Here is a 23171-nt window from a genome sequence, read left to right on the forward strand (position 1 = left end):
GCGTACATGCAAACAATAGCTAAGCTGAGTCAGTCAGCCAGAGCGAATCTAGGGGTTCAGCCCCTTATAATAAGCTTGAGAATGCAAAAACAAAATGCTGATATCTAATAATGAGAAATGAAGATGACTATCACACATTTGTGACCAAATTCTTACATCTGACTGGTGAAGCTCAGGTCCATAAAAAAGATTATAAAGCAGACTTTATTATAAAATTTTCTTTAATCTTCAACTTATAATTGCAGCAGTCTGTATCAATTGCAGTATCTTTCAAAAAGTTTAAGATATTTGCACCCAGGCTGCTCGCTATTGCTAGGGAGTGAATGCAAGGTGTATAAGAAGAAAACTCTTTGCATTGCTAACTGCTATATAACATAAATACTAAGGTTGATGAGGAAAAAGAGATGTTAGAGTCTGCTCAGATTATAAACAGCTTATGTGATCATATGACCAGATCATAACCAATCCACTAGATCACATGTGGGGTGTGATTACATGATAGAGATAAATCTAGCCCCAGCGCTGAGTCTAATATCACCCTTTGATCTAGAAACAGACATACTCTCATGCTGAGAGATCATCATCATCTTCATCTTTCAGATAGCTGCCTGTCTCTCATGCTCTTATCCATTTCTCTAGACATTTCAGTGGTCTGACTTTAGTAGAATTGATCTTATGAAAATCTCATATTACTTATAATTATCTCTTGAAGTCATAGATGAGGTATCATGAAGAATTCTCATCAAATCTCTTTCAATACATCTGATACTGCAGCTTACTCTAGCTTATTTGACTGGTTAGTATACAATCTATTTCTCATTTATTCTCATCATCTATTTCAATTAAGTCTGGTGGTCTGACAGTTTGATCAAGTAGAAAATCTCTGAAGTTTTTGCATAGCTTATCTAAGAAGAAGATTGAATGAATCTTCATTATTGCAGAAAGATTCAGTTTGTAGACATTGCTCATTTTTTTCAGAATTTTGAAGGAACTGATATTTTTCTCTGTCAGTTTATAACTTGATCAATTCATCTTGTATGATTTCAATATTAGATAAACAAAATTTTCTACTACAAAATCAGACTCTTGATGATGCTTGTCAGTCTGCTTCTTCATCTGTTTATGTGCTGTTTTTATATCTTTACTTGTTTGATTTCAGATCTAATTTATTCAGTAAATGAAGCTTCTTGCTGCTTCTCAATTTCTTTTCTTATTTATATTCAATTTCTCTATCAGTGATTGTCAGTTAAATGATATTCAGAGTTTATATTTATTTGTTGTGAGAAAGAGAAAGATCTCTGTGAAAGTATTTGAGATAGCTGCAGAGGCATGATCTATAATAAGTAATCACTCATTTCAGTTATTTTGATAGTAACTGACATAGAAGTGAAGATAAGTAGCAATATATTGATTCATCACTTCTATCTGTTCATCAGTTTGTGCATGATTTGCTGTTGAGAGTTTCAGTTTTATACTCAGAATCTATGTAAACTCATTTCAAAAGCTTGATATAAACTGAGAATCTCAGTCAGAGACAATTGAGTTAGAATGTCTTATTATATGAATAGTAGAATTGAATGAATAGTTAGATCAGCTTTTAAGCTGTAACTCTTTAAATGATTGAAATAAAGATTATCTTTTTGCTTAGCTGACATACTATAATCAAGATAATATCATAATTTGTTTTGCTTTTTAGTACATTCATGAAGTTCATTATAATATGTTGTCATGTCTATTCTAGTATTAATAATGACTTTAGCAAATCAGAAGTCTTATCTCTTAAAATTTTATTAATTCAGCATATATAACAGTTCTGAATATAATATAGAATATCTGTTTATCAGATGACTCATCAATAGTATGATTGCATTAGAATCAGAGTCTTTTATTCTTCAGAATGTGCTGTTGAAGTTTGATTATAAATTTTCTACAGTAGCTCAGCTCTCAGAGTTTTCCTTTTCTGAACAGACATCACTAGTCTTTCATTGTACTATAGCACATTGTCTTTCATTGTATAGAAACTATTCTCATTATCTATATGCTGCTGCAGAGACTCAATTGAAATAACTGTTTTATTTAAAGACACTATGTATTCAGCAATGTTCTCTTTCTCTGAGAAATTAATACTAGTAATATTCATAGAGAGAGTGATCTGAGAATCAAAAGTCTTTGATTGTAAGAGAATCTGTATATAGCTGTTCTGTTGTCTTCTAATCTACTTAGATCTGCTAAGTGCATCTGCTAGTAGATTGACCTTGTCTGATCAATACTTGATCTCAAAGTAGAAACAAAAAAGAAACTCTGCTCAGTGAGCTTGATATGCATTCAGCTTCTTGATAGTCATGAAGTATTTCAGTGCACAATGATCAGTAAAAATCATGAATTATTTCTCTCATTATAGTCTCTCAAGCTCTGTTTATCATTTTTGTAAGACTCAGATCACTGTCAGCATTTTCTTATCATGAACTTCATAATTAAGTTTTATATCATTCATTGACTTTGAATAGAAGACTACTAAATACCAAAGATTATTTTCAAATCTTTGACTTAGTATCTCAGTTACTACTCTGTCAGAAATATCAGTCTCAATATAAGTCTCTCACTCTGAGTCATAGTAATGCAGTATTGGAGTTTTCACTAGCTGTCTCTTCAGTTTTTCAAAGACTGATTTTCATTCTGATGTTTATACAAATAAGATAGTCTTCTTTGTCAACTGATACAGTGATTTTGCAATTCAGCTGTAGTTTCTTATGAATTGTTAGTAGAAATTACTAAATTCTAGAAATGATTGAACTTTTTTAATTGTAATGAGAATCTGTCATCTCATAATGACAGCTATCATCTCTGAGTCTGTCTCAATCTCTTCTATACTGATGATAAACTCTAGATATTTTATCCTCTGAACTGTAAACTCATATTTCTAAATGCTGACTTGCAAATCAGTTGTTTTTAGTCAGTCTAGTATTGAATTTATCTGCTACTTGTACTCTTTCAAATTCTTGCTATAGATTAGAAGATCATTTATGAATGCTATCATAAATTTATCCAGATAATCAAAGAAGATACTGTTAATAAACTATTGAAAGCAAATAGAAGCATTTATAAGATTAAAAAAAATTACTCAGTATTTATAAATTCTGTAGTAAGTTCTAAAGATGATCAAATTCTCAGACTCAGAGTTTATTCAGATATGATGAAATCGTTGCTGAATGTTTAGCTTTGTAAAGTATTTTATCTCATTGAGTTAGTCTATCAGCTCATCTATTAAAGGCAAGAGATATTGATCTCATTTAATTATAGCATTCAGCTTGTGAAAATTAACATAGAATTGTAATTTCTTCCTACTACAGGTAATCAAAATTGAAAAGATGTAAAAGGCTGAACTTGAGATGATAAAGCTCTTTGCTAGATTGACTTCAAGATAGATCTTCACTGCCTCTAGTTTCTCTAGATTCATCTTGTATAGAGATACATATTCAATACTCTGAATGAGGTCAATGTTAAACTGAAGCTCTATTTTAAAATCAATATTTCTCTATAGAGAGGATAATTCATCTGATGCTTTCTTTGAGAAATAGTTCTCTCAACCTTTCAATCATTATAATAAGTTACAGATCAGCTTTTCATCAGACTTATTCTCAGCTTTCATTAAACTTCACTTCTTCTCAAACTGTTTATCAATTTTATATATGCTGATTATGAAGACTGTTAAGTTCTTGTTCTTCATATAATCATGAAAAGAAGCAGTCTCAATAAAGTTTATATTCATTATCTGTGATGCTGTCTCCTCTCAAATCAGTCTCTATCTTGTATTAGATGTCATGACTAAGCTGATCTTTTTCAATCTGCAAAGCTGAGTCTGATATTCTTATCTAATTTTCCTGTTCAGTTTGATCTCTCTTTATTTCACATCTGTCTGATACTCAGGTTTAGAATCTGAGTGCTTCAGTACTGATCAGAGTGCTATCTTCAACATCAGCTCTGTCATTTGTTTAAGGATAAACTATTTACTCAGTCAAACTAAATATTGATTTTTAATATCAAGTCATATATCCTATGCTATCAACCACTTTTATTTCAGAATAACATAATACTGATCTAAGTTCATTATCAGCAGAGGAATATTCTTAAATCTCTAGCTATCCACTCAGAGGTTTAAAGTTAATATGTAGTCTATCACCCCACTATAGGTACTATTGTATTCCTTCATATGGCATTTGAATAAAAGTTCTTGAAACTTCTTATTAAAAAATTTCACTAATTCTATGACATATCAAATATCAATAAAATTTACATCATTTACTTTAGTATCAGCAAGAGAATTTATAGAAGTAATAATTTTATTATAGATTAACTTGATTGATATATTAAAGCTTTTTCTCTTAATCAAATTCTTCATATCAAATCTCTTACAGACTATCAAACTATTTAAAGTAGAGTCTTCTCTCTGACTTACTTGTTTTCTGAATCTATTGAAGACTCAAAAGCATTATTATCTATAAACTCAGTAATTAACTATTAAAACTTCTATTTCATGAGATAGTTCCTTACAATATAATCTTTCTCCTTATAGTAGTAGCACTGAATGTCTGAATAGATAATCATAGTTTTCTTCATAATAAAGGATTTTATAGTAGAAGTGCTAGAGAAATTTTGACTGTTGAAGGTTTATGAAATGTTTTACTTGAGAATATTAATTTTATTTTTTTGTGAGCTCTTTGACTTCTAAGTGACATTGATTGTCTGAAGAATGTGAGCTGTCTGAGCACAAATCTTCTGAAACTCAGCATATACATTGATAATTGCATTGACTACTGCTATCATTCTCTGAAAATCAAAAAACAACTTATCATTAAAGTCTATATTAGAGTCTCTTTTGACAATCTTGACCTCACTTATCAGGTGTAAAAATCTTATGACAAATTCATGATAATTATTCTCATTACATATTATTAGCTTATGATAATCACTTTTAACATTTTACAGCTTGTTAGCGTTTTTATATATTAACTTGAGGTGTTTAAATATCTCTTCTGCAGTCTGATATCACTCAAAGTAATTCTCTTCCATATAGGGTGCAATATGACATGCTATGTTCTCATTCATTTAGTTCTCAATATATGCAATTCTCATGCATTCAGTAGGATAGTGATTGATGTTCTCCTGGAGCTTGTTCTTCATCTGAAAGAGTCAGTGTTCAAATTTCAGCTCCTTACTATCAGTGAGATATTTCAGATTATTGATCTTGACAGATCTTCTAGCAGTCTCAGAGAGGATGACATTTTGACTTGCTGCTTGATTGCTGATTGTCATGCAGATTAAAATGTGACTAAGTTCATCATGTTCAGCAATTAGCTCATTAATTTGACTTTGCTTGACAGCAGCCTGATTAGTAGCATTGTTTCATTTTATTTTCAGACATATGATTGTATCTCTCAATGATTTTTCATCATTGAAGATGTCATCAAAGATTACTGCTAACTCATTATAAACATAGTCACTATCTAAGTGAATTGCCTCTTTGAATTTCTCAATTAAGATATATGATTAGTCAGTTGATCTTGTTAGAATGTATTACCAGTTCTTTTGACCTCTTTCAAGAAGTTGAGAGCCTGCAGTGATTATCTGATGTCAGATTGAACTGTTGTCTTCAATAGTCAATTTGATACATTGTCAGGCTCTCAACTAGCAGGTTCTAATTCAACTAAGGTATTCAAGTTTTCCATTGAAATCAGAGTGAAAGAGTAGAAGGAAACCTTAGTATTATATTAGAAAGTAAATGTGAACTGCATAAGAAGGAAACTCTCTGCATTGCTAACTACTATGTAATGAAAATACTAAAATTAATAAGGAAAAAAAAGTGTTAGAGTCTGCTCTGATTATAAACAGCCCAAGTGATCACGTGACCAGATCATGACCAATCCGCTAGATCACATGTGGGGCGTGATCAGATGATGGAGATAAATCTAGCCCCAGCACTGAGCCTAACAACTATCTTAAGAGCATGCTGAATCATTATAATCAAAGACTGCTCAGCTATGAAGGAACTTCAATGATCTGAAACAGCTGTAAGAAAACTCTCATATCTCAGAACTGTGAATCAACTTCAATTATATCAGCACAGACAATTGAGAATAAACTGAAGAATGAGAATTAAAAGAAGAATATAAAATAGTTCAATTATTGAAGCAAAGATCATATAGCTCAAAATTGCTCATATAAGCAAGAGACAAAACTGAAGAAAGTGAATACTAAGACTGCTATCATCAAGTCAGAAAAAGATTAAATCTGAGAAAAGCCTTCTGCTCAGATAAGATAGTTGCACTACAAACTTTGAATGTGAATTAGTTAATGAGTGAGAACTCTTTTACTGTATATATCAAAGTAGCTTTTAATGAATATACTATTTCTACAAAAGCACTAGTGAATTCTGAAGCAAACTGCTGTATTCTTATTGATACAAGCTTTGCACACAATTGTGTCAAAGCCTTAGAGATAAACTTTGAGAAGCTGATAAAAGATCATCAGATTATGAGATTCAATAAATAAAGAGAAATTTCAATTATAGAAATCATCTTCTTGCATCTGTGAATAGATAACTGAAGATTTCTTAATATACTAATACTAATAATAGATCTGAGGAGTACAAATATGATTCTAAAATAGTTTTAGCTAATAAAGCAGAAAATATAATTAAATATAAAGAATCAACACTTAGTTTGATCAAGTACATAAACAATTGAAAATAAAATATTAGAAGAATTCAATATAATAATCTTAAGAAAGATTCTAAAGAGATCAGTAGTGAGATCAGATTATTAATAAGATGCAGATTACTGTAATAGACTTATCAATAAAAAATTCAAATAAAAAGTTGCTAAAAAGCTTATAAACATTCAATAAAGAAATAAATCAGACAAACAGCAAAGAATGACATTTATTAAAGATGTAGTCTTTTATTATGATGAAAAAAGTCAGAGGTTTTTATTTTAAATCTCTATGAGATAAATAAAATCATTGAAAAAAAAAAAGATCATTATTGATGCAGAACTAAAGAATGAATAGATAATTAATGAACAGCTACTAGCAAACTATAAGAAATTTCATAATATTTTCTCAAAGACTGTCTCTAATTAATTATTACTCTTTTAAAAGAAAGTGAATTATAAAATTAAAATTGAGAATAGAGTTGATTTGAATAAAGCTATTGATTATATATTACTATACAGAATAAGCTTGAAGAAACTTGAGATTGTTAAATAGTATCTTGAGATCAATATAAAGAAAGACTTTATCTCATCTGTGACTTTTTTATTTACTTCTTTAATTTTTATAGCTCATATTACAGACAAGCTGAGGTTCTGCATGAACTACTGTCAGCTTAATATGATCTCAAAGAAGAATTGATATTCAATTCCACTCATTGATGAGCTCATAAAACAGTTAAATGAAATCAAAGTTTTTATTAAATTGAATATTTATCAAGACTTTCATTGAATATATATGCACTCTGAGACTGAAGATTTGACTGTCTTTAGAATATATTATGAGATCTACAAGTATAAGATTATGCTTTTTGATCTAAATAATGACTCAGTGATCTTTCAATGCTTTGTAAATACTATCTTCTTTGACTACTTGAATTAGTTCATGACTATTTTTGTAAATAATCTATTTATCTACAGTAAAATCTTGAAAGAATACAAGAAGTATGTTAAGAAGATGTTGACTGAATTACAAAAAGCTAAACTACAGACAAGCATCTCAAAATATAAGTTTTATGTTCAATAGACAAAGTACTTGAGTTTTATTATCACTGATCAAGGAATTAAAGTGAACTCAGAAAAGATTATAGTAATATTAAAATAAGCAGTATCTAATACAGTCAAAGAAGTTTAATTCTTCTTGAAATTCTACAACTTCTATAGATATTTTATCAAGAATTATAGTTAGATTATATAATTATTGTTTAAGTTCATCTAAAAGAATTAATCTTTTGAGTGAAATGAGACCTGCCAGCATACTTTTGATCAAATGTAAAAAGTCTTGTCTGAAGCTCCTATGCTCTATTATTATAACTCAAATCAAGAGACTCAGATAAAGACTAATGTCTCAGATAATGCTATAGCTTATATTTTATCTCAGTTATGTGAGAATGAGTAGTGACATTCAGTTATCTTCTATTCTGCTTCAATGAGTGAAGCAGAGAGAAACTATAAAATCTATGATAAGAAGATGCTAGTAATTGTGAGAGCACTGACGGAATGATATACTAAGCTAAAAGACCTTCAGAAAATAGAGAGATTCAAGATCTTAACTGATTATAAAGCTCTTAAATACTTCATGATAATTAAGAATCTCAATATTAGATAAGTATGATAAGCAGAGTTCCTCTCTCAATTCTACTTTTTAATTCAGTATTGACTAAGATATCAGAATATACTAGCAAATATACTGAGTTAGCTGAAGGTTCAGAAAGATAGCAAAAGCACTTAGATGTAACTATTTCTCAAGTCAGAGAAATTGAACTCAAAGATCATCAAAAAATCTGTTAAAATTAAAACTTTAAATATAGATATATATATTATTAATGAAGTCTAGACAAGAATCAAAGAAGCAAAATCACTGAGATTAAAATATGAGAAAGCATGATAGGAAGAACAATACTGAGAGTTGATAGATAAACTTTTATATTTTGAAAAGTATTTAGTAATATCAATTGAAAAAGATTTTACTCTCTAAGTATATCTTTTAAAAGAAATTTATAAGTAGTTATCTATAAAATACTCTGAGAAGAGAAAGCTATACTTGCTAGTAAAAGCAAGATACTACTAAAATAACTGAATCAAAGATGTTGATTAGTATATAAACAATTACCTAGTATGTTGAAAAATGAATATCTATTAGAATAAAACTTCAGAACTACTGAAGTCACTATCAATTCTCAGCAGAGTCTGACAATACATGTTAATGAACTTTATAAATAACTCTATGATAAAAAGAAATTATGATACAATATTGATAATTGTCTGTTGACTAAATAAGAAGTCTATATCTATTTCTATCACAAGAAAGGCAGATGTCAAAGAGCTAGTGAGACTATTCTTGAAGTACTACTATGAATATTATAAAGTATCAGATTTAATTATATTAGACTGTGAGTTATAATTTATCTTAAACTTCTGAAGTGAGTTCATCAGATGATTAAGAATTAAGCTAAAGTTTTCATCAGCTCATCATATACAAGCAGATGATCAGACTGAGATTGTAAATTAATATCTGACAATTAAGCTTTATTCATATATAAATTACTATCAGGACAATTGAAATGAGTAACTATCAATGATGAACCATACAACTAAAGCTCTGATGAATGAATTAATTAAAATAATATTCTTTTTAATAGCTTATAAATATAAATCTTGAATGTTATTCAATTGAAAGTCACAATCTAACATACTATTTAAAGAAGAGAAGCTTAAATAAGAAGATATCAGACAGCATATTATTTAAATGAAGAAAATCTGAAAGCTAGCAGCAGATAATATGAAAAAAAAATATAAAAAATTATGAAATTACAGATCAACAAGCATCATCATGAGTCAAACTTTGAGATAAAAAATAAGATTTTTTTGTTATTAAAGAACTATAAAATTCAACACCTCAGCAGAAAGCTCACAGAGCAAAATGAAAACTTTTTGAAATTATTAAGAGAGTAGACAACAGTTACAGACTAAAACTATCAAATAGCATGAAAATCTACTCAATATTTTCTTCTAATAAATTATGAAAAGCTGTGAATGACTCTCTATCAAGATAGCTAAATAAGATACTGGAATTAGTTAAGATAAAAGAAGAAAATAAATGAGAAGTTGAGAACATTTTAGCAAGCTGTATCTCCTATGAGAAGCTTCAATACTAAATAAAATGACTAGAATTTGATAAAGATTTAACATGGTATTAAGTATAAAATCTAAAGAGACTATCATATATGATTCAATAACTCTATGCTGCAAATTCAATGAAAGCAGAGCCCTGAAACAATTAATTAAATGACTAGAGGCTTGAGAAAAGGATGACTATCTAGCAGATGAAATGAATGATAATCTACCAGCATGAGAACATGCCTAGGCTTCAAGGGGGGGTAATGTGATAATAGAGAACAGGCTTACATTCAACCTTCTTGATAATGTAATCACCACAGGCCAAGGTGATTAGTCATCATACAGGCTGAGGTGATCAGTAAACAACAATTGCCTAGGCAACAGCAAACAACCCCACAATTACCCCATGTATAAATAACATGTAAATGTGGCAATCACCTGGCAATGGCACTAGAGAAAAAGGGCTATATAAACAGAGCCTTCCCTGAACTCATCTTTTAGAAATCATCTTAGTATTCACTCAAATAGCTTATCAAGTTGACAATCAAACATCAGTTCACCTGCGTCTAGCTGAAGCTATGACATATTTAATTAAAAGTTTTATATATTATTAGATTTAATTTTTTATAGTTGTTAATATAATTATTATAAATAATATTTAATTATATTAATTTTATTAATAATACTTATTTAGTTTTAATTTTTTTACTATAAAAGTAATAATTTATTATATTTTTTATATTTAATTATTATTTTAACTATTAATATAATTTTTATTTAAAAGTTAATTTTATCAAAGTTATAGATATTTTTATTTATTATATTATATTTTTTTATTATATTTTTTATTTATTAAAATTACTTTTTTAGATTTTTTAAAATCTTTATATAATATTTATTTATAGTTATATTTATATAAAAATCTAATTTTTAATCTTTTATAATATATATAAATCTTCAAATTTTCTTTTTTATATAAAAAATTTAATATAAAAAAAGTAATATATTTATTATATTTTATAATTTTTAACTTGTAATTAATCTCTATTATTTATAAATATTATTTATTAAATTAAAAAATTTTTTTATAAAGATTTATTTTTAATAATTTAATTAAATATTTATATAAAAAATTTAAATAATTTATTTAATAAATTAAAATAGAATAAAAAATATTAAATAATTTAATAATAGTATATTTAAATAAAATTTATTTAATTTTATAAATATTAATAGTTAATAATAATTTTTAATTAAAAGTTTAATTTTTTAATTTAATAAATATTTTAAATAATTTAATAACTATAAATAATTTATTTATAAATTATATTAATTATTTAAAAAATTAATCATCTTTTTATTTATCAAATTTATTATTTTATTAAATTATAAAAAATTTTTTAATATTTAAATATAATTAATATAAAAATTATTTTATTAAAATTAATAATTATATATTTTATTATTAATAATAATAAATTTATTACTTTTAAAAAATAATTTTTTAAAATTTTAATATAGTTTATTTTTTATTATATAATTAATAATATATTAAATTAATTAAAATATATTTATTTATATATATTTTTAAACTTTATATATAATATTTATATTAAAGTTTATATTGTATTTTAAATATTTTTATTTTATATTTTAATTATAATTATAATATTTGATTAACTTTATATCTTAATTTTTATTTATAAAAACATAATTTAAAATTTGAATGCAAGATTGGGATCTATAGTTACATTTACTGTCAACTGTTTTTTGACCCAAGCAGAATTCTCCTTATCCGCTCTTATTTATCTTGAGTATAGTTCTGTTCTCTTTATGTATTTCCTCAAAATCGATATAGGACCATATGGATCATTTTCCCACTGAGGAATTGAGGGTGACCGTTCTGTTTCTTCGATTAAAGAAGCCACAGCTTAGTTGATGTTCCATCATGATCAGATAAGGTCTCACTCTTTGTTGAGGAGAAACCCTTGCTGGACCCAGCTCTGGCGTGAGGGAATCTGTGACTTCCACGGGACAATCTGACGAGATACATTCCCACGAGATAATCGTTTAGGCATCCACAGATCGTACTGAACATACGTCCACAAAGATTTCCATAGATGGGAACATGCGTAAGTGGTATCCGTGGTTCTCATTTTTATATCATTTGCCATTGATATCCCTATTGGTTCGTTAATTATAGCTCCCATACATTCACTGTGAAATATTATACGGCTTTGCTTGATTCGTTGAACAACACATAGAACGCGCACGAGTGCTGACAACAATGACGCAACACGTTAAGGATGGAATCCATCATGGCATATCAAATGAGGATTCACTCCCGTCATATTATCAATTCGACGCGGGTTTCAGTAGGTGGCTGAGCCTTCATATATTGTTGGTGGTCAGCCACATAAACAGGGATATATAATGTCGTAGCGAGTGGGCAATGCCGCCGGAGTTCAGGTTGGCAAAATATGAACCCTAATGCAGAAAAAATTGCGGGAGGAAATGCCATCACGAAGCATTTGTAGTTCAGCCTTGATCAGTACCGTCGTGGTTCGCAATGGTTGGGGGAGCTTGGGGTCCTAGGGACCGCATCACTACACACCAAATATCCGCGCGTTCTTGCTGGGATGGAAAGATGACAACAGCGGATGGAGCAGAAAGTGGTCCTTAGTAGTCCCTTCAGCTAGTCCAATTTTGTCCCATAAAAGCTGATAACAGGACAAGGTTCCTGGAGTAGTCCGCAGTGTTGCTGTGTGTCTTACCTGGGCTTAATTAAAACTTTGGGGCACAAATGGGTATTAATGGTTAAGGCTGTTAGTTAAAGTCTGGTGAGATGGTGCCTAACACTTTGGTGCCTGTAGGCCTAGAGCACCCTAAATTAATCGTGACCCTATTGAAAGCCACTGGGGTAATTGAAATTTGGCCTAGCGTCAACTTGTAAAATACTTGCGGCTTCAAACCTTTTAGATGATGAATGACGAATGACGACCTCCAACGTACGCCTGTGAAAGATGATAAGTCTCTCAACTGCAAAACTCCAGCAGCAATGAACAGATAAACAGGAAAAGAGTATCTACATAATAGTATTTTCTTCAGAGATCTCTAGCAGCGGTCCTCATGGATGCGCCTGGTGTAATTCCTCTCCGGAGATTGGAAAATCAAAATATTTAACCTTCAGGAGAACGAAACGAGGGCCAGCCGATCCTTGGTCTCAACATAGCTGGTTAGCAAATGCACATCTGCATAAATCCGGGCTTTGGTGTCCTATTCGCCCATCGATGGATTTGTGCACAACCTACCGAAGAATATGTCGGGATATCTGTGGAATTCTTCCCGATACCCACGAAGGCTGGCGGTGATGTTGGTAAAACTGGGATGGTATCCATGGATTTGACTGCGCCCATTGCTAGTGAACGAAGAGACGCCTAATTAGGATAACTAAAACAGTGTTCTAGTCTTCCTTGCGGTCTTTGGAGACGCATGGAGGGACCAGGCCTGCAGCTGAGGCATCCGGATCAAAGGCTAACTAACTCTACGGAGTACATTGATGACGATGTCTTTCCATCTCATCCCGTGGCTAATCATGCCTGTCTAAGGCTGGTTTCCATTAAATTTCTCATCCCAACGACTCCAAACCTGTCATCTCGATGAAAAATTGGCGAAGAATGCAGGTCTCATTATTTACACCAAGACACTTGGCACTGACGATTCTTCCCCGGGTTTGATTCTCATTTTGCGACATTGTATGTTACTTCCTCTTATCTGCAGCATATAAATGGCCATATTCAAACTCATTTACTCAATGCTATCAATTCCAAACAAGTCCAGCTACGCCCCCGATAGCTGGTAGGTACTGGCTATATGTCCAGTAATCTACCAAGCGCCCGCTCCCTGTCCTTTCCTCCAAAAAGTGATAACCAATAGGAGGGGTTTTGCTCTAAAGTTGACAATCATGATATTTCTCAGACAGGTTTGGGCGCTAATCCGGAAGAACTTGTTGATTACCATTGTGCGCCCTTGGTTTACGACCCCTCTTCGAGCTCTTCTCCTACCCGTGGTTTTTATTGCGTTCATGTTAGTTTCATCATTTCTCTCATCCGTACCAATAAGAAGAATGTGCTAAGAAGGTGTGTTGCAGATCATACGCCAAAAACCTTTTTATTCCCCCCTCGAAATATGGAATCGCCGATGCGACGCCCGTCCGTTCTTTTGTTGATTCCCTGAATTCTGCTCCAGGCGGCAGGGATAAGATCGTTTTCGTTAACAATGGATTTACCGAGGGTGATATCGATCGTGTAATTGCACAAGTTGCACAACCTGCAAGAGCAAACGGGAAGAAAGTGGACATTCTTTCATCGACCGAACAGCTTCAAGACTCTTGCCGAAGTACTCTTCGCGGCACTTCGCCGTGTATTGTCGCTGCTGTTTTCTTCTCATCTCCCCGTGAAGGCTATGGAGGGATATGGAACTATTCGATCAGGGCTGATCGGGCTCTGGGAACCAAAATCGACGTTACATCATCGAAGAATGATGCTCAGATTCTCATCCTACCTTTCCAACATGCGGTTGATTGGGCGATTGCATCTGTGACTGGATCATCCAATACGGCACAACTTCCAGAGAAGGTTTGTTGTATTGAACCCTAATCAGATATCCCTATACTGATCCAAAATTTCCTAGGTTATGGAATACTCATATACATCGATGACTGATGCGGAACGAAAAGAGCAAATTCGAATCCGTTATATGGGCGCCATAGTCGATATTCTCGGTGTCGCTATCTTTATCGGCATGGTTGGCGTAACATACCAGCTGACAGGTCTAATTGCATCTGAGCGAGAGCTGGGCATAAGCCAACTTATTGATTGTATGATGCCGAACAAAGCTCGCTGGCAGCCACAAGCCGCTCGACTCATTTCAGCGCACCTTGCCCTAGACATCATCTATGCTCCCGGATGGATTATAATGGCTGGCATTCTGAAGACTGGCGTATTCACTAATACCTCAGTCTGGATTCTAATCTGTTTTCATTTTCTGACAGGGTTGTCATTATCCTCCTTTTCTCTCTTTGGTGGATCGTTTTTCAAAAAGTCTCAACTCAGTGGCATTGCCGCTGTTATTTCATGCCTTCTACTAGGTATAATATCCCAGATGGTGGTTGTTAGGTCCAATGCCGCCGTCATTATGCTTAGTCTCTTCTTCCCTCCGATGAACTACGTTTATTTCACCATCTTAGTGGCTCGGTGGGAGACGCAAGATTTGGCCACTAACTTGGTTAAGGCGGCACCCAAAAATCCATGGACTACACCAGGCATCGTCCTATGGATACTTTTAATCCTTCAGATCATTGTTTACCCTATGTTAGGAGCCTACGTGGAATGTGTTCTTTATGGTACAGCCTCAAAGGGTAGAAAGCGCACAACATCGGAGGCAGATAATTTCCCGGCTGTGTCAATCACCGGCTTCACCAAAGAATACCGACCAAACTGGTTCTACAGAAACATCGCACCCATTTTCGGTAGCCGCAGGCAAACTGTTCTGGCTGTTAATAATCTGAATCTAAATGTTGTGAAGGGTGAAATCATGATCCTTCTTGGCGCCAATGGAAGCGGAAAGTCCACTACACTTGAAGCAATTTCTGGATTATCAAAGATTACCTCCGGAGAAATAGCTGTCAATGATTCCGGTGAGGCTGGTGGATTCGGCCTGTGTCCGCAGCGCAATGTTTTGTGGGATCTCCTAACTGTCAAGGAGCACATCCGGATATTCAATCTCCTAAAGGCTGGCAGGGTTACGGATACCAATGAGCAGATAATGGATCTTATCAAGGCATGTGATTTGGAGAGAAAGATAAATTCTCGGTCTAAAACTTTGTCTGGTGGCCAGAAGCGGAAATTGCAGATGGCTATGATGTTTACTGGCGGATCTACTGTTTGTTGTGTTGACGAGGTTTCTTCAGGCCTTGACCCAATTTCCCGAAGAAAGGTGTGGGACATCCTTCTAGCTGAACGTGGTGTCCGATCCATCCTGCTTACCACCCACTTTTTGGATGAAGCTGAGCTGCTCGCTGATCATATTGCAATCCTATCAAAAGGTGTTCTCAAGGTAGAGGGCACTAGTGTCGAGCTCAAACATCAACTCGGTTCTGGGTATAGGATTCATGTTTACCACGTCCCTGGATTCGAGAAGTCAACTTTACCTCATTTTGAGGGGATCCCTTATGAAACGCACTATGATGAGACAACCTACACCGTAAGTGACTCTTCCCAAGCTGCGGATTTTGTGATGAAACTGGAAGAGCAGGGAATTAAGGAATACCGTGTCAGCGGTCCAACAATTGAAGACGTGTTCCTGAAGGTCGCAGAGGAGATTCAACCTGGACCTATCTCTCTAGACGATGACGAGGAAGCTACTGAAGTCAAAGAGGAGATGGATAAAAAATCGCCGCCACAGCTATTACCAGGCAGACGGATAGGAATGAGGCACCAGGCTTGGATTCTGTTTTGCAAACGGGCAATAATTCTACGCCGGAACTATCTCCCCTATCTAGTGGCTTTCCTGCTGCCAGTGGTTGCAGCAGGGTTGGTGACGTTGTTCCTCAAGGATTTCAAGAGACCTGGGTGTTCCGGTCCAGACACAGTCCGCGAGACGAAAATTCATTCTTTGCTCTCCAATATTGATATCGAGTTAGTGGTGGGTCCAGCGAGCAAACTATCGCTCTCTTCGTTAAGGTTGCTAGCATCGTCTCTCGGAGTGCCAGCTTCCTCAGGAATGAATTCTACTTCGTTAATGGATAAAATTCGCATGGTAGAAACACTGCAAGAGTTCAATGGTTATATTGAGAGACGTTTCCATAACGTTATGCCGGGAGGATTTTTCTTAGGTGATGGCTCGTCCCCACTGACCTTTGCCTGGCGAGGGAATGGGGACATTTCGTTTGCTACGAGCGTTCAAAACACAATGGACACCATATTAACGAACATCACCATCGGGAACCAATACCAGGCATTGAGTATTCCCTGGGCAGCTGATTCGGGGAAGTCGCTACAGTTGATTACGTACTTCGGCTTAGCTTTGGCGGTCTACCCTGCATTCTTCGCTCTCTACCCTACAATTGAGCGACTCAGGAATGTACGAGGTCTACACTATAGCAACGGTGTACGAAGCCTACCGCTCTGGCTGGCATATGCTGCATTCGATTTTCTCATCGTTCTGACAGTGAGCATTGTTGTCATTGGTGTATTTGTGGGAGCGTCCGGTGCTTGGTATCACGCTGAGTACCTATTCGTAGTGCTATTACTTTACGGATTGGCATCTATACTATTTTCCTACGTCGTATCCACCTTTTCGAGGTCTTCCCTGGCTGCTTTCGCTTTTGCGGCTGGTGGTCAAGCGTGAGTCGTTAGATCCACCCAAAAACAAGCATTTTGTGGTCACCCTACTTACACATTATCAGGGTCATGTTTTTAATTTACTTCATTGCGTACATGTCTGTGTTAACATATGCTCCGACAAACCGAGTCGATTCCTTCGTCAATATTGCCCACTTCGTGATTGCCTCCTTGTCGCCCATTGGCAACGTGCAACGATCGATGTTTACATCCCTGAACATGTTCTCGATTCTCTGTGACGACAAAGAAGTCATCTCATACCCCGGCAAGATTACTCTTTATGGAGGCCCTATTTTGTACCTTATTCTCCAGTCATTCTCGCTATTAGGATTGCTACTATGGTGTGATAGCGGACCGCTATTTCGGAAACTGCGTGGCCAATGCAAGCCCGAAGATACTGAAGAAATTATGGACACTGATGCGGATATCAAGCAGGAACTCGCCCGGGTTTCGAGTGCAACTGATGGTCTTCAAGTATTACATCTTAACAAAAGTTTCGGAAAATCTGTTGCTGTCCAAGATGTTACATTTGGCGTTTCTCGAAGTCAAGTTTTCGCACTTCTTGGGCCTAATGGGGCCGGAAAATCAACAACAATCAGCCTTATCAGGGGAGACATCCAGCCATCACGAAAAGGGGGAGAAATATTTGTCGAGAATGTTTCCGTCTTGAAACAACGCGCTACCGCCCGCTCTTACCTGGGGGTCTGCCCTCAATTCGACGCAATGGACCAGATGACTGTCATTGAGCATTTGAGATTCTACGCTCGGATTCGCGGCGTGTCAGATGTTGAGCATAACGTCCAGGAAGTAATCCTGGCAGTTGGCCTCACTGCCTACAGTCACTGCATGGGTGGGCAACTCTCCGGTGGAAATAAGCGCAAGCTCTCCCTTGGAATCGCACTCATGGGAAATCCAACAGTTTTGCTACTTGACGAGCCTTCATCTGGCATGGATGCAGCTTCAAAACGTGTCATGTGGCGAACCCTGGCGTCGGTAGTTCCTGGTCGCTCCCTCGTTCTAACAACGCACTCCATGGAGGAGGCCGATGCGCTTGCCAATCGAGCAGGAATCATGGCAAAGAAAATGCTTGCCCTTGGAACCACGGATTATCTGCGCCGCAAATATGGCAACGTGTATCATGTCCACTTCGTGCATGCAGATGCCCCCCGCACGGACGACGCTACAATGGACCGGATCCGAACTTGGGTCATAGAGACTTTCCCAGGCGCAGTCATCGAACAGAAGACATACCATGGCCAAATGCGATTCAGCGTACCTGCCTCATCCTCCACAAACATATGCCCAGATACGGAGAGAATTTCCCATCACTTCGGTCACGGAAAGTTGTCAAGGCAATGCTCTACCGCGGATAGTTCATCTGGTATTGGTAGCCTCTTCACCCTTCTAGAGCGGAACAAGCAGAAATTCGGCTTCCAGTACTACTCTATCAGTCAAACGACGTTAGATCAGGTATTTCTGTCTATCGTTGAGAAGCATCATGTCGAAGAAGAAGGAGGGTAGCAAGTGCTCCTCATCTATCTTTTCTTGCCAATGTAATTTTCCCTTACCAGAAGTTTATTTCCTCTTTTTTGGTTTATTCTATCTTCTCTTCCTCCTTGAGTTTAAATACATGTTTTTCTTGTGAAAGACATTAGCACATCCACCATCATTTCCAATATATTCCCTTCCATAGATTGGTTATTACCAACACGGGTATACTTACCTGTACCTTAACTGTTAATCGATAGATACCCGCCCATTATATGTCACATTCTTTTTCTTATTGTAACTATATTTGCACATTCCAATGCGTCGACTCGCAGACCTTGGTGACCATATGTACCTGAGTGATATATCATCTTCAAGTTCCTGCGGTCATCGTTCCCTTGGCATCAGGCATAGGTATTAATTTTACTTATTTGGACCCTAAAGACCTAAGTTTTTATGTATCGCGATTAGAATAATGATCCTGGTCATGGCCAATGACTAGCTGTGTATTGACAACTATGAGAAGGTGGTGAGGTAGCTGCAAAGGAATATACGCGAGCGAATGATCCTCTAAATATAATCAAAAAATAAAACACAAAGCAAATGCTTCCAAGTTAACTAGCCATAGTTTCTTGGCTTTCTCTTCCATGGCAACGAGAGCAAGTGTCAAAGCAATTCGAGTGTGGTGTCAAATATTGCATACTCTCCCATGGGTTAAGTTCGGAAACCCAGTGACAACAAAATCCCATCCTCAAGCCCACTTTCCCTAGAATATACATGATATCAGCACAGATTACTTCTATAAAGCAAGAAACCTGTGATGTTAATAAAGGTGGCCTCAAGTCAATGAGAGGCGATCATCGACCATATTCCACAAGCTGGAAGTAGGGACTGTATTTGCTATCGGTTAGGACGATGATGATATCAAAATTTCTCCAGAGATGACTGGTATGATAACTAAATGCAAAATGTTCAAGTAACTTGATCTGGATATAGTCCTAGAACCCGGTTCGAAGCCAGGAAGGGTACAGGCTTAGTGGGCAATGTCAGTAAATTCCGGGCCTGGAATAAGGGTCCCGCTATCACAAGTAACTAATAGTCAGGCGGCTAAACTCGTTCGCCATAAGGGTTGCGAACCCCAACCAAGAGCATTGATGTAGAATATCCACCGAAGCCAAACTTGACTACTCTGCCACTGAATAAGGTATCCATATGTCAAAACAAGCAACGTGATACCGATTGCAACACCCTTCATAGCGTACTCGAAGTCCGGGCATACACAACCGATTGGTTCTGGAAAAGAGCGTCATGGAAAGATACCCACAGATAATAATAACGAAAGTGAAGAAGGCCCCAACATCTAGAACCCAAGCCGCACATGAAGTACAAAATAATGCTGAAGACGAGGATCTGCGCGGACGAGAACGCCACATCGACGGCAATTTGAGCAACCCACAAAGCACTAGGTCGGTAGAAGGTGAAAGCTCTATGCTTGTTCACAATTGGATGTTTTAACATGGTCGAAGTTAATTCTGAGAATGTCTGGAAAGTGTTAAAGAGCAAAGACATGAATAACAGGCTGCTTTGAGTAAAAGTCCCCTCGCTGGTCTTTGGTAGCTTTAGCTAAGCAGTATCTCTATAATGATAGCAATGCTAATAGAGGTGATACAAGAAACAGTCAATGCGAATCTGTCCTGCCACTTAATACAGAATTGGCGGCGCATAAGTGCCCAGGCCTGAAGATAAAAGGGAATCGAGTAAACGGAGGATTTTGAAGTGAACTTTCGTTTTACTTCGTGACTTGCGATTTCACAATGAGAATAAACGTTTCTCTCAGCCTCGAGGTTTGCGCGATATTCAACCATTTCATCTTCTAGTTGCTGATTAAATTACGACAGTTCAAAAGCTTCGGCGAAAGAGTGTGGCGTAGATGGGGCATTCTCTGCATTGAGTCCTTCCTTGTATTCTCTTTCGAAGAGGTCAGTAGTCTGGGGTAGTCTGACGAGGCTTCTCCTTGAAACTTAGGTCTTCGAAATAACCACGAGCTTCTGGCGTGCGCCCAAAGAAAACTTGATTCCCTTGATCGATAACCATGACCTTGTTAAATTGGCTATAAATATTCTTGGAGGCTTGATATAATGATACGAACGTCGTAGTCTCGTAAATGTCTGTCATTACTCGAAGAGATTTTGCATAATCTAGAGCTGTGGATGGATCCAAGCCACGGGTGGTGTTATCCTAGGCTAGGACAGTTCCTGAAGTAATCATCATTTCTGAGATGTTAACGCGTTTCCGTTCTCCGCCAGAAACACCTCGTACGAACTGGTTGCCGACGATAGTGTTGGCGGTATGTTCAATATTAAACATCTTCAATAGGAGATGAATAATCTGATCAAACATGAGTGTAAACTGTCATACCTGTATAGCATATCAATGTACAGCACATACCTTCTCCTTGAACTTCGCCTTTGACATGCGAGCAGGTCGCTTGCCCGACGTTTTCGTGTCCAATGCAAAACCAAGGGTCTGGCGAACCGTAAGAGTAGGATGATTGGATGTCATCTTCTTGATTATACGCATCCTCGCCACGAAATCGTTTGGCGAAGGTTTCGGCATCGAAAGGTCCATAGAATGCCTCCCCATCAATACCGGTGTAGCCAAACCGCTGGTTGGCGATGACTTTGAGGAACGTCGTGCAGCCCGAGGACGGCTTGCCAAGAACCAACACCATCTCGCCCGGTTTGACCACCCCATTGAAACTCTTTAGAATCTCAAACTCTTTGCCCTTCTTCCCAATCCCTAACATGCTCATGAGGGTTCCCGGGACATTGAAGGAGTCTATAATAGCGTCGGGAAAAGACTTAATAAAATCATCAGTATTCTTACACCACAGAAAATTATTTCAACATGGGGTCAATTTAAACCTACCAATGCACTTGGGTCTTATTCCTGCCTTGACTTTTGCGGCCTGGTTACCCCGAAGCGCAGTTTCAAAGTCCCACTGCCCCTCTGTTGCCGAAGAGACTTCAACATCATTCTGGCCCGCATCCTTTTTTCCCAGGTGGGAGTACCGTCCGTTTTTATGAAAGATGCTCGAGAGCTGCTTGCTGAGCTCCGCGAACTCATCCTCAGCACGCTCGACACCTACCCCACTATGCGGGTGTGTCATCCCTTGGGGGTTCATGTTCTCAAGTTCTCCCCTCCCTTTTCACAATCTCTGTGAGCCGGCAATGTGTCGGAATCAGAGATATCCATACCATATTCCCGTTCCAGTTCTCGTGGTGACAGTGAACCACCCGTACTTCCGCCGGACACCATTTAGCAGCGTTTCTTGATCAATGCTCCCGATGTATAAGGGAACCAAAAAACGGGGGATGTCAGGATGGATTATCGACAGTTTCCCGGTCTTATTGAAAATGCGCAAGCTCATTAATAAAAGCTCTTTCTGATAGGTGCAACCGATAAACGGTAAACAAGGAGACAGGTGGCGTCAGGTGGTTCACCCGCCTGTCGAGAGCAGTACGAAAGGCAACTGAAGGAGCTGGTGAAAGATAGATGAGAAAAGAAAAGCAGGATTTGGAGAGAGGGGGTTTAATAGTTGAATATTTGGTTTCGAATTCCCCTAGAATTTAGGAGCAAAACGTGGAAAAATAGAAGATACTATGGTCGGCCATATCAGAAATTTATGGCAACCGGGGTTGGTACGAAGGCCATGGAGCTCGATACTCATTAGGGATCTCGTCATGTATTCGCGCTACGGAGAAGAAGGCCTTTTATATGAAAAATACGCACAGTCAACAGTTGCATTGCTTCGGGACTTTTGACCGATACGCTTGCGCTGTTCTTCCATGTCTTGCTAGACCGTTTTGAGGACGCTTGCGCAGGTGGTTGTCTACTTTCCAAACAGCGGTTGGTTATGTGCTGACTCTGTAAATAAGTTTATCCATTACCAAAAAAGCCACGCATTGTTAAAAATTCTAAATGAACCGCTGTTCTGCACATGGATACATGGATACGGTGTCTGTTCCACATTTTTCACCACCTCCCGACCCGTACCTAGGATGTATGTATGTAGGCACTGTACCTTTCTCCTTGCTAGTGACTAACTAACTACGCTTTGGATTTCCACCACCCGATCCGTAATCCATATTTTCTGAATGTCCACCTTGGGCAAGGTGCTGCTGTGCTTCTCTCTGGGCGGAGTATTCGTTATGAAAGCATAACTAGGTGGATAGTTAGTTACAATTTAGTTTAATGAAAAAAAGAATGAAAAAAGTGTCGTATGTGTCGCATCTCCGCGTATTATTATGGGTTGCTTCCCACACAGTCAGGTAAACTATCTGTTCGTTATGTTCAAAGTACCGAGTCTGTATTGCGGAGTTTCAGGTTCCCTGCG

General features: G+C 36.3%; 3 protein-coding genes across 3 annotated transcripts; 2 read left to right on the plus strand and 1 right to left on the minus strand.

Moving 5' to 3' along the window:
• Nucleotides 1-13848: 13848 nt before the first annotated feature.
• PAAG_04225 (nod factor export ATP-binding protein I) lies at nt 13849-18808 on the plus strand (the record flags this gene model as incomplete). Its single annotated transcript, XM_015845216.1, has 4 exons — nt 13849-13970; nt 14035-14521; nt 14577-17290; nt 17353-18808. The coding sequence occupies 4 exons, from the start codon at nt 13849-13851 to the stop codon at nt 18806-18808; spliced, it is 4779 nt and encodes a 1592-aa protein (XP_015699442.1).
• A 1275-nt stretch (nt 18809-20083) lies between these two features.
• On the plus strand, nt 20084-20290 carry PAAG_04226 (hypothetical protein; the record flags this gene model as incomplete). The annotated part of the gene is made up of 1 exon (XM_002793908.2): nt 20084-20290. One exon carries the CDS (start codon nt 20084-20086, stop codon nt 20288-20290), a length of 207 nt encoding a protein of 68 aa, XP_002793954.2.
• Nucleotides 20291-20755: 465 nt separating this feature from the next.
• Nucleotides 20756-21959, minus strand: PAAG_04227 (hypothetical protein; the record flags this gene model as incomplete). The annotated part of the gene is made up of 5 exons (XM_002793909.2): nt 20756-21013; nt 21062-21097; nt 21141-21163; nt 21224-21613; nt 21704-21959. The coding sequence occupies 5 exons, from the start codon at nt 21957-21959 to the stop codon at nt 20756-20758; spliced, it is 963 nt and encodes a 320-aa protein (XP_002793955.2).
• Nucleotides 21960-23171: the final 1212 nt, after the last annotated feature.

The sequence above is a fragment of the Paracoccidioides lutzii genome (assembly GCF_000150705.2).
Source record: "Paracoccidioides lutzii Pb01 unplaced genomic scaffold supercont2.10, whole genome shotgun sequence".
NCBI classification, from domain to species: Eukaryota; Fungi; Ascomycota; class Eurotiomycetes; order Onygenales; family Ajellomycetaceae; genus Paracoccidioides; species Paracoccidioides lutzii.